At 57.4% G+C, this 12059-nt stretch overlaps 4 protein-coding genes across 4 annotated transcripts, besides 1 other annotated feature; 2 read left to right on the top strand and 2 right to left on the bottom strand.

The window, feature by feature from the left end:
* Window positions 1-884: 884 nt before the first annotated feature.
* Window positions 885-3230, bottom strand: CYME_CMF066C (flavin-dependent tRNA:m5U methyltransferase trmFO; the record flags this gene model as incomplete). The annotated part of the gene is made up of 1 exon (XM_005535676.1): window positions 885-3230. The coding sequence occupies one exon, from the start codon at window positions 3228-3230 to the stop codon at window positions 885-887; it is 2346 nt and encodes a 781-aa protein (XP_005535733.1).
* A 697-nt stretch (window positions 3231-3927) lies between these two features.
* Window positions 3928-4275, top strand: CYME_CMF067C (hypothetical protein; the record flags this gene model as incomplete). Its single annotated transcript, XM_005535677.1, has 1 exon — window positions 3928-4275. One exon carries the CDS (start codon window positions 3928-3930, stop codon window positions 4273-4275), a length of 348 nt encoding a protein of 115 aa, XP_005535734.1.
* A 481-nt stretch (window positions 4276-4756) lies between these two features.
* CYME_CMF068C (2-oxoglutarate dehydrogenase, E1 component) lies at window positions 4757-7957 on the top strand (the record flags this gene model as incomplete). Its single annotated transcript, XM_005535678.1, has 1 exon — window positions 4757-7957. The coding sequence occupies one exon, from the start codon at window positions 4757-4759 to the stop codon at window positions 7955-7957; it is 3201 nt and encodes a 1066-aa protein (XP_005535735.1).
* CYME_CMF069C (chromosome assembly complex Condensin I, subunit H) lies at window positions 7918-10629 on the bottom strand (the record flags this gene model as incomplete). The annotated part of the gene is made up of 1 exon (XM_005535679.1): window positions 7918-10629. The coding sequence occupies one exon, from the start codon at window positions 10627-10629 to the stop codon at window positions 7918-7920; it is 2712 nt and encodes a 903-aa protein (XP_005535736.1).
* Window positions 10630-10991: 362 nt separating this feature from the next.
* Window positions 10992-12059: part of a sequence feature (possible transcribed region) that runs on past the window's edge.

Below are 12059 nucleotides of genomic sequence, written 5' to 3' on the forward strand. Positions count from 1 at the left end.
TCTGCCACTGCATTCTGTTGCGCTCTCGCTCTACATCAGGAACGGAGGGCAATGGAGACATCTGCTTATCAGTTGGATGGTGGTAGCGGTTGTTTTTCGAACCGCGTGTTCGAGGGCACCTCGGAATCTCTCACTTCCCGTGACGTAACGAAATCTAGCGACAACGAGCCCAAATAGCCGCTCCAAAAAGTTGACCCAGAAGCCTCTAACGATAGATGGATGCGTAAGTCTTTATTTCAGCATTTCGAACATGGAGGCTGTACATCGGAGAAACTCAAAAAAAAAGACGAAAAGCAGAAACAGAGCCACTAGTTCAGCGTTCCATTTTAATCTGAAACAGTTCCAGAACCGGTTCATGACGGGAAATTTCGTGGATAACGCCAGCTTCTATGCGAGAGCATAGGCGCGCGAGATGTCTGGCTTGCAAAAGCGGCGCTGTGATTACGGAACACCGCGCCTTGGGTATCGTCCGGCAACGAGGCAATGTCAGTGTACGGATGTACCGCAGAGGCTCCCAGCTCAGGACGTTCTCGGGCGAAAAAATAATGTGCTGTGCTGTGCTGTGCAGTGCTGGGGACGCATCTTGGGACGTGCATCCAGCTGTCGCCCTCGGTAGGTCGAGACAAGTTGCGCTCTGCTCGGGTGTATCCGCAGCGAAGCCGAACGTTCCAGGCAATCTGTTTGATACATCGCCGCTGGCGATGTGCAGCCGCTCGCACGCGACCGCAGCCAGGCATGGTGCGCTATCCCCGCGCACCAGGCGCGTTGTCGTCAGCGGTCCAGATGCGGTGCCGTTTGGGCCGATGCCTCTACCCGAAGCCAGTGGCCAGCACCGGAAGCGTCACTGGTCTCCAGGCCGCGACCCTAACGCAACAACGATCCGCTCAGGGAGGTGAGGCGCCCACCTGCATTGACTGAATGGTGCTGATCCGTTCTCCGCCGTCCGTCGCCGCGGCATCTCGTGTAGCGGAAGCGGCATCTGGTTCCGTGATGCCTCTCTTGCCAACAGATGCTGTCTCTGCTGCTCGGCGTCGTTCGCGCTCCAGCCATACCAGAAGGATGAGGATATCGGCGGGCTTGACGCCACCTACCTGCGTCGCCTGACCCAGCGTTGCCGGGCGAATCTTGCTCAATCGATCCATGCTTTCGCGGCTGAGCTGCGTGATCGAGTAGTAATCAATATCATCAGGGATCTTTCGTCCATATTCCGCCTTGATTCGGCGAACAGTCTCTTGCTGCTGGTCAATATATCCTTGGTATTTGATGCGAGTCTCCAGTGTCTCCCAGTCGAAGACCGTCATGTTGGGTTCGGAATCCGCAAGCACACCAACTTGCTTCAGCACACTGAGACTCAACCGTGGCCGACGAAGCAGATCTGCCAGCGAAACATTCGCTGCGATCTTTCCGACATCACATTGTTGCTGAATGAGAAGTGCCTCTTCGCTGTCGCCGCGAAGCATTGTCGTTTCCAGCCGCATCCGTTGGCGCTCAATGCGTTTCAGCTTCTCTTGGAAGATATTCCAGCGACGATCGTCAATGAGGCCGATACTTCGACCCAGCGGCGTCATTCGTTCGTCGGCATTATCTGCGCGCAGGAGCAGCCGATATTCAGATCGAGAGGTAAGCACGCGATACGGTTCATCGAGCTCTTTTGTGCAGAGATCATCGATCATCACCCCAAGAAACGAGTCTTCGCGATCCAGCATGACGAGGTCAGCGTCACTGCCCCGCTTGGCAAACTGCGCGGCGTTCACGCCAGCAATGATCCCCTGCGCCGCAGCCTCCTCGTAGCCGGTCGTCCCGAGCACCTGCCCAGCGAGGAAGAGCCCCTCGATCTTCTTGCTGTGCAGTGTGTGATACACCTGCCATCCCGGAAGGTAGTCGTAATCAACGGAGTACGCGGGTCGGACCATTCGGCATCGCTCAAGGCCAGGTATGGACTGAAGCATCGCAAGCTGAATCGATTCCGGCATGCCGGTGGAGAAGCCCTGCACGTAGACTTCGGGAATGGTGCGACCCTCTGGCTCGATGAAAATCTGATGGCTTTCTTTCTCTGCGAAGCGAACGATCTTATCCTCGATGCTTGGACAGTACCTCGGCCCTGTTGAGCACATGAAGCCACCATACTTGGGAGTTAAATGGAGGTTCTCACGAATAATACGGTGGGTCTCCGCCGTCGTTCGCGTCAAATAGCACGGCATCGTGTCGCTCCGGGGGTTCCATTCGGCGGGGTCGAAGCTGAACCAATGATCCTCAGGATCGGATGGTTGCGGTTCCATAACCGTATAGTCGATGGTTCGGCCGTCGACACGCGGCGGCGTTCCCGTCTTCAAGCGACCTGTCTCAAATCCCATTCGCTGCAAAGTCTCTGTGAGCCCGAACGATGCCGGCTCGCCTGCGCGACCCGCAGGCATGGACTTGTTGCCTACCCAGATCGTGCCGCCAAGAAACGTCCCCGTTGTTAAGACCACCGCACGTGCCCGGAATGCGCCCCCAAAATACGTCTCCACGCCCACGACTTCACCATTTGGACCCAGAGCCAAATCGTAGACCATTCCTTCACGAATCTCGAGGTTTTCAGCTTCCTCCAGAACTCGACGCATCTCCGCTGAATACTCTCGCTTGTCCGTTTGTGCACGCAGCGCCCATACCGCTGGACCCTTGCCACGGTTCAGGACACGCCGCTGCAGATACGTTCGATCGGCGATCTTGCCGATCCATCCACCAAGAGCGTCGACTTCATGAACGAGCGTCGATTTTGCTGGTCCGCCAACCGCTGGATTACAAGGTTGCCAGGCGATACGGTCCAGATTCAGGGTCAAGAGGAGCGTGCGCGCTCCTAAACGAGCAGAGGCAAGTGCCGCTTCGCAGCCGGAGTGCCCAGCACCGATGACTATGACATCGTACTCGCCTTCGGGGTAGAGCGGTCCACCCCGCGAAGAACGCATACTTTGTGCCTGATTCGAAAAGTGCTCCGCAGGTAAGCTCGGTGCCGGTAACGGTGACGGCGCCTGCGAGGGCCGCGACGACGAGCCTTCCTCGACACCTTGCTGCGATGCACGTAGGCCAGTGCGATGTTGCCGGAACAAATGACGCCCTGAACTGGGACACAACCACCCGTTGGTGCTCCTCGTCGTCTGCAGCTCAAGTTGGCGTGAACTGCGCGACTCGCACCACTTGGTTGCCCCGGAATGAAACACTCTTGAGAAACTAAGTTCGGCTAGGAACATGATGGAAAAGATCGCACCGTACAGCGCCTTGCGTTCCGCGGGACGCTCCGGTGGCGTCACGTTGCACGTAAACGTCCCAACCTGTCACGCACAACTAGAGCACGTTACCCAAAAAAGTAGGCCAAGTAGATACGTCAAACAAACAACTCCAAAAGCCTTCGAACCGGGAACTTTTCCTGTTCCCTGTGTCCAGAAGCGCTCAGAAGGCACTTACACCACGAAAAGCAACACGTTGTCTAGTGCACGGTGACACGCATTCCTCGAAGCACGCATGCCTGCCGTCGCTGCTGCTGCTGCGATCTAATGGACAGGTCCATTCGGGGCGTCGCTGCTGCTGCCGTCGCTGCTGCTGCCGTCGCTGCTGCTGCTGCGATCTGATGGACAGGTCGATTCGGGGCGTCGCTGCTGCTGCTGCTGCTGCTGCTGCTGCTGCTGCTGCTGCTGCATATCTTGCGATGCGGGAGGCAGGGCGCTGGACCGCTCCTGTTCGGGGTCGGATCGCTGGATGGAGCATCCAACGCCACTTTTAGTGTTCGATGAATAGCGGGTGGCTATCCGGAAAGAGGCCACCGTTCGTCTGCGGACGCGTTCGCACGCAGCCAACTTCAGACTAGTTTTTCCGTCGGGAATAGAGGCTCGGTGGATACAGGTACCGTGTGGGTACCGATTCTGTCGCAGACGTTTGCTGCGACGCAGGATGGATACTGCAGGGAAACAGGATATCGCTGCAAGCGTCGGCCCGAAGAGGCGCTGCATAGACGCGCAGAGGATTTTCAGCGGTGCGTCGGTTTCTCGTGATGCGTGGCGAGCGCAGCGTGATACGGAAGGCGGATGTACCTCAGCGGAAGATGACGCACTGGGATCTGTTTGCTCGCTGAGCATCGCCGATAGAAAACGCTCGCTCAGCGAAACACGCGGCTGTTGGAGGCGCAGTCCACGGGATTCGGCATCGACCTGCTTCTGTATGCGACTTGCGCCGCCGCGCATCCATAGCGACGACAAATGTTCCCAGGCAGCTTGGTACCCGCAAGCCCGCTGGATCTAGCTTCTATTCCGGACGAAAGGACCAGTCTGGAGTTTTAGAAAATGCGAAAGCGTCTGTGAAGGATCACTCGTCGTCGCCTCTTCCCTGGCTGGTGGCGCCGATCGCACATCCAGAGATGCATTCGGTTCGATGCACCGACTCGGCATCATCAAACTGGGTATGATCATCACGGATCCCGATATCCATCACGCAATCGGGCATCTCTGATTCTTGCAAACCATCCCACAACTCAGAAAACGTAAAACAAGTAAGACGCGTGTTATCATCTTTCACTTTATGATGTAGCTCTTTCTAGCGCTGCCTGCGGCGCTTTTCGAGACAGCGGCCGCGAATCCAGCCGCTGAACGCGATCGAGCACCATCATCGGGAGGCGTCACGCTGGTGCCTGGCGCTGTGACGGAGCGCATGACTCTATCGCTTCGCGTTGCCCACTAGTACCCGTTTCGTGAACTCGCTGGAGGAACACCTGGGAGAAGGCGCCATGCTTCGTGTCGTTCGGGCCCTGAACCCGATTCTGTTCCGTTCATTGTCTCCAACAGGTGTTAGCAAGCGACTGCTGGGGCTAACTGGCTGTAACGTGTTGGGTGCTCGTTTGTTGAGCACTGCTAGCGCCAGCAGTAGCAGTGATGCAGCGACAGGCGCAGCAGCAGCAGCAGCAGCGGCAACAGCTGCGCAGACGACGCACCGTCAACCTACGTTAGCTGAATCTGGCCTTTCTAGTGCTGAGGACTTTCTTAATGGAACCAATGCAAACGTGCTGGAAGAGATGTACGAGTTGTGGCTCCGAGAGCCCTCCAAAGTCCACGGCAGCTGGCAGGCGTTCTTCCGTAATATCGAGACGGGTGCCCCGTTAGGCCAAGCGACAAGCTTGCTCAGCCGGCCTCAGCGGGAGCGCATCTCCCGTGCGGCACCTTCGGTAACCGCAGGTCGGGACGTTCTGGAGGTTGCGCGGGACACAGTGCGAGTTATGTCGATGATTCGCGCCTTTCGCCACCGCGGTCACCTGGTCGCCAACCTGGATCCACTGAACCTGTCTCAGGCAAGCGGTCACGTTGTAGCCGGTGCGCACGAGGAGTCTGCATTGAGTCCAGCGAGAGTGCGCTACGATTTGGATCCCGTCTCCTACGGTTTCACTGAAGCGGACATGGATCGAATTTTCTACGTAGGCGGTGACTTGCCGGGGCGTCCGCTGCGAACCTTGCGTGAGATTCACAGCATGCTGAAGAATGCATATTGTGGAACCATCGGCTTCGAATACCGCCACATGCTCAGCAAAGAGGAAAAAGACTGGATCGCATCACGGGTGGAGGTGTTCGGCCCGATGTTTCGTTTCACACCGGAAGAGAAGCGACAAATTTGGAACTTCACAGCGGAAGCGGAGCTATTTGAAAAATTCCTTTCCTACAAGTATGCAACTGCAAAACGTTTTGGTCTCGAGGGTGGAGAAAGCATCATTCCCGGCATTCAAGCGATGCTCTTGCGCGGCAGCGAGCTCGGTATCGAAAACGTCATCATTGGCATGCCTCATCGTGGACGCCTGAACGTGCTGGCCCAGGTAGTGAAGAAACCGCTGGAGCAGATCTTCCATGAATTTAATCCAGACGAGAGCCGTACTCGGGTCTATCTCGCTGGTGGATCCGGTGACGTGAAATACCACCTGGGCACCAGCTCAGATCGAACCTTAGCCAACGGAAAACAGATGCATCTTTCTTTGGTCGCCAACCCGAGTCATTTGGAGGCGGTAGATCCCGTTGTAGTCGGGAAAACCCGGGCCAAGCAGTTCTTCACATACGATGTAGATCGCCGCCGCACGATGGCGCTCCTGCTGCACGGCGACGCGGCGTTCGCTGGCCAAGGCGTGGTGGCGGAAACCCTAGAACTAAGTGATCTGCATGACTATACCATCGGTGGTACGGTACACGTGATTATTAACAATCAGATTGGCTTCACCACGGACCCAAAGCATGCACGCTCATCACCCTACCCGACGGATGTGGCGAAATGTGTCGGCATTCCGATATTCCACGTGAACGGCGATGATGTGGAGGCAGTCGTTCACGTTTTCCGCTTAGCCATCGAGTACCGTCAACGCTTCCGCAAGGATGTAGTGGTGGATGTCTTCTGTTACCGCCGCCATGGCCATAATGAATTGGATGAACCGTCTTTCACCCAGCCGCTGATGTACAAGAAAATAGCGGCACATCCCACGATCTTGCAACTGTACACGCATCGTTTGGTGAATGAGCAGATTGTTCAGCCGAGCGAGGTCCAGCAGATGCGCGACCAGCACATGCGTCGGTACGAAATCAGCTTCCGCAATGCCCCGAACTGGAAACCCCGCGATAGCGACTGGCTCGCCTCGCACTGGAAGGGATTCAAATCGGAGTTTCAGTTGAGTCCGATTCGTCAGACTGGCGTCGATCGCGATGTGCTGATGCGCGTTGGCCGGGCGCTTTGTCGTATTCCGGAAAGTCTGCATATCCATCCGCATTTGAAGCGCCTCCTGGAGCATCGCAAGCAGATGCTCGAAGGCGAGATCGGTATCGACTGGGCACTCGCTGAACAGCTCGCGTTTGGAGCACTCATGTGTGAGGGCACGCACGTGCGTCTCAGCGGCCAAGACAGCGAACGCGGGACGTTCTCCCAACGTCATGCCGCCCTGATCGACCAGGATACCGAGGAGCGTTACGTGCCGCTGGATCATATTGAGGGCGATCCTCCGGGACAGTTCCGCGTGTGCAACTCCTCACTCAGCGAATACGCTGTGCTCGGCTTCGAAGTGGGGTACTCTTTGGAATCCCCGCGGGCACTGGTGATGCACGAAGCTCAGTTTGGCGACTTTATGAATGGCGCCCAAGTGATCATTGATGAATTTATCGCGTCTGGTGAGAAGAAATGGCGTCGTCAGTGCGGTATCACCATGCTCTTACCGCACAGCTTCGGGGGCCAGGGTCCCGACCATTCCTCCGCACGACTGGAACGCTTCCTCCAACTCGCCGACGATGACCCGGACGAGATCCCGGCTGAACTCGGCATGGACAACCGTATGCAGATTCAGCGCGCGAACCTTCAAGTTGTGAACGCGACCACCCCGGCAAACTACTTCCACGTGCTTCGACGCCAGATTCACCGCGACTTTCGAAAGCCCCTCATCCTGCTGACGCCGAAAGAGCTATTGCGCTTGCCGGAATGCCGCTCGCCGCTCGCCGACTTTCTCACCGGCACTCGTTTCCATCGGCTGATCCCGGAAACGGACCCCGAGATCGCTACCGGTGAGAAAACGCGTCGCTTGATTTTCTGCCAGGGAAAGGTTTACTACGAGCTCGTTGCCGAGCGAAAGAAACGCCAGATCCGGGATGTCTCCATTGTGCGCCTGGAGCAGATCTCACCGTTCCCGTACGATCGAGTTGCGGAAACGCTCAGCGCTTATCCGAAAGCGGAACTGGTCTGGTGTCAGGAGGAACCCAAGAACGCCGGTGCTTGGTTCTATGTGCAGCCGCGCATCCGCACGACCCTGCGAGGTCTCATCGACGAGGCACACGGCAAGCACCGGGTAGTGGCGTACGCTGGGCGCAAACCAGCAGCGGCACCGGCTACCGGTATCTACACGATCCACGTTGCCGAGCAGAAGGAGCTGATCGATCAGGCGCTAAGCGATGAACCGTTGCCCGTCACCGTCTGAAACGACGATGCACTGGACGATGTACCGCTGGCGATGCGCATATCGTCGAGCAGCGGGCGACACGACTCGAGGATCAGTGCCCGCTCGTTTGCCAGATGGAGTAACGCAATGAAGATGTAGGAGAGCGACACCTCGGAGCGGAGATCCTGACCCAGACGCGGCCAGATTTCGGGTAGTAGAGCGCGCAGCCTGGTTTCGTTGCCAGGTCGGATACCCGGATTCTCGCAGGACGCTTCGGTTTCCGCACAGTGCGTAGCAAGGTGGCGCTGAATCACTTCCCAGAGCACATTCTTCAAGAGATGCATATCAACGCGTTTGGCACGAGTTGCATGGGCCAAATCGATTCGTTCGACGGCGGCAGGTGCGTCTACGAGCGGTACCAAGTGCCGCGCATCGATGCACCCGAGCGCATCCACATCAGAGACCAGATCGAGGGCGTGGAAGGCAGTTTCCAGTTCTGTGTCGCTGGATTCGGCGTCGGCAGTGCTCAGCTGTGACGATGAGCGCTCCAGCGGTGCGCAAAAGTTCTCATCTTCAAAGGCTCGCCAGTCGAGCTCAGTCTGGAGCGCCTGCAGGTTGGTGTCGGTGTAGGGTGCAGAAGCAGAAGCACCAGCACCAGCGCCTGCACCAGAACGAGCATTGTCTCGAGAAGCATGCGGACGGGCTGCGGCTACCATGATCGAACACGAAGGCTGCGTAAACAGACGCATCAACGCGTCGATCGTATACTGGTGGTCCGGAGGCAACGTTGTGCGCTGTTCGCTGTGCCGTTCGAGAACAGCTGCCGAGAGCTGCGTGACGCCTCTCCGTCGGCATACCTGAAACTTGTTGTCAAAAGCGGGATCTGAGACGGGTTTTCTCCAGTCCAGCTGCTGCTGCTGCTGCTGCCCGGCTTTGGGACGCGGTCGCTTCGCACTCGATGGATGCGGCTGACCTGCCAGGAGTCCAGCAGCGTGTGGTGGTCTCCAGTGCTCGGGGCCGGCCCAGCTACTGAACAACTCCCTGGGAATGGCACGAAGGAGACTGCCAGCAGCCTGTCCATTTCGGAACAAGTTCAGATAAAGTTGAAAAGCATCGGCGCAACCTGGCGCCATCGCTGCACTCCCGAACAAGGACGTGTGCAGCGCGTCGTCGGAGCCGCCTCCACCGCTGCTGCTCGCATGGCTTTCGGCGAGACGCAGTGCGGCGTGATCGTCATGATCATCCTCGTGATCGTCGTCATCATCATGTGTAGCAGCAGCAGCAGCAGCAGCAGCAGCAGCAGCAGCAGCAGCGACAGCAGCACTGGCGCTTTCCGTATCGGATACAGCATCGGAAGCGTCTGCGCTTCCGCTCAGCGCGGGTACGGCCTCGTATGCGGTTGCCACGGAGCTGGGAAAGAGCTCCATGTGCTCAAAGCCATCTCCATAATCTCGCGGTGGACCGAACATGTCATCCTCGGGGAAGAGATGCCCTTCTTTCGCTGAGGTTCCGGGTACGAGTCCATGCAGGCCGACTTCGCCGGAGGCTATGTTTGTGCCGGCAGTTCGCCAGGCCTCGGCTGCGTCGTTCTCGAGTTGATGGAAGAGTCGCTGAAAATTTGGACACAAAGCTTTCTGACCGCGTTGTGTCCAAGCCAGCATCGCGTTGGGAAACAGCTCGGCTGCTATCTCTATGTATGGATCCGCCGCCGTCTCATCCTGGTCATCAGGGTGTGATGCGTCCCCGACAGCTTCGGCATGCTCTTCTGCATCCAGCGCCATCGTTCCGTCTGCGAGCAAATCCAGAACGCGCACAAGTAGCTCCTGTGATCCGCTCTGGTCAAACAGTTCGCTGAGTTTCATAAATAGTGGATCGATGGAGCATCCCTCCTCCAGACTCTGCAACGTGAGATGCTCGGGGTTGGACTCCAGCGTGGCTTCGCCCCAGCCGCACTTGACAAGTTTCGAACGCTGTCGCGAACGACTCGAGGGTGTGGCTTCGGCAGGCTCCTCATCACCAGCGACGGTTGCGCTGTCGGTGGCGGTCTCTTCGGGTGACTCGTCCTCGTCGGCAGCATGCTGTGCTAGCCCGTTGAGCACGCGATACGCGTTATTGTGCACAGAATCCACTCGGTACGCATATATTTTCACGCCTGCGTCGATGGTGGAGCCCGCAAGCGCAAAGTTCGTATCGAGCGCTTCACGTGTGAGGTCGTCCTGAACCGAATGACGGGGCGCCCGCCCTCGCTGAGCGTCATGCGAACCCTCTGAGCGAAACGCGACCGCAGCAATATGGTCGATGAGATTCAGTTGCCAGGAGTTCACCGCGTTGACGCGGTTCTCAGCACACAGACGGATCGTAGTCGCGTACAACTGCAAAAGCTCCGGATCCGAAAGCTTCTTGACGCTAGCGTCCGGCTCGGCAGCCGCCAAGAAACTCTCGTCTAGACCGCGGCGCGCCTGCGGTGAGCGTAAGCTCAACCCTGTTCTGAGCGTATTCTTCGATTGACGCGCGACTCGTGCTTGCTGCCTTTCTCGCGCGTCATCGTTCCAGCACAGGGAGTCCTCAAGTGCCAGAAACGAGCTCGAAGCCCGCTCAGTCGGTTGTGCTTCTCCGCTTGAAAGCGACGTTGGTGCACGGTGCTGGTGCTCCGGTTCCGATGCTTCGGAACGTTGACTTTTATCTTGATGTTCTGCACGCCTGCCTCTCATGTTGAATGAAGAAGCTACCCCACCACCGGATGGATTCCCTGAAAACAAACGCGTGTCCTTGAGGTTGCTGGTGCACCAAGCAGGCTCCCAGTCTGTGTCACCCGCCGTTACAGCGCAGCGCGCACGATGAGCGTAGCCTGCGCAGTTGCCGGGTATCGGCCTTGCAGCAGCAGCAGCAGCAGCAGCAGCAGCGGGCGATCTCGTTGTGCAGCATCCGCAGCATCCGCAGCGGCGGCAGCGGCGGCGCTCACGCTGCCGGGAATTTGAATGTGATGCGCATACCGTCGCCTGCAGCGGTGCGCGCGCGCGCGCGTGCTTTTCGCAACGCTTGCTGGCGGGCGCTGGTGCGCAACGCGCCTTGCGCGGTCGATGCTCAGCGGGCGTACGGGTTGCAGGTGCTGGTGCCTCTCCCAGGGTGCACGGTATGGAGTCATGGATGGGAACGGTGGATCAGTGATTGTTTCGGGGGCAAGTCTCTCGGTTTGTAAGTGTGGTATGCTTGTTTTGATGGACTGCTGAACGGTACAAGAGCAGTAGATTGTTCCGAGTGGGGATAGCATACACGCTCTCTACAGGTTGCCGTATGACACGCATGGGAACTCTTCAGCGTTCCAGCACGATGTTTGTTAAGTGGCGTGCGGAGCGCTGATCTAGAAATCTTGTTTGACGTAAATCCGATAGATGCTGTAGAAGATCAAACGATTGCCGGGGATGAATTGAGGCGTTCAAGTGTGGGTGCATAGAGAGTGCTTGCGTACGGGTTTGCTGGTGCAGTCACAACGTGGCGAGCTGCGGATCTTCGATTGTCTCGGCATTCGATGATGATCGCTCAGCTTAACGTACACCATCGATTACCTTCGCTTCTGATTTTACGCTTTTCTCTCTGTGAGTTTCTGCGTGCACACGCGTGCTCGTGATGCGTGGGTGTCGCCGCTCGCGCGCATCGACGAGCATCGACCAAAGTCGATGCCTGTGCTCCTTGGAAGCGCTCGTTTAGAGAGCGCCGCAGTGCAGCTTTTGCACGCTACTGCACGTCCAGCATCATAGATGACCATCATCGTACCACGCGGACTGTGGGAGATTGCCAGTTCCAACCCATTGGACATGTTGCTGCATGCACAATGCCTGGCTTTTTATAAACGAAATCGCTGGCGAAACCAGCGCGATCTCCTGTACTGATGCCCAAAGCTCGTTCAACTGAGCTATTCGGGCGCTCAGGTCCTCGCCGAATAAAGCGTGCAGAGCATTCTCCCATGTGCTGGATGAGGCGCTCAGAGCGTCTCAGTGGATCCTGAACGCGCCCTAGCTCTTGTTCGTTTGCATCCTGACGAGCGTCATGCCTGCCTATCGATACTGGCGAGCTCTGGAAAATTTGAACTGCTTCAACTGCTTTCCATTCAGGTCTTTCCGTTTGATCTCTTGAGTTCGAG

The sequence above is a fragment of the Cyanidioschyzon merolae genome, chromosome 6 (genome assembly GCF_000091205.1).
Source record: "Cyanidioschyzon merolae strain 10D DNA, chromosome 6, complete genome".
NCBI classification, from domain to species: Eukaryota; Rhodophyta; class Bangiophyceae; order Cyanidiales; family Cyanidiaceae; genus Cyanidioschyzon; species Cyanidioschyzon merolae.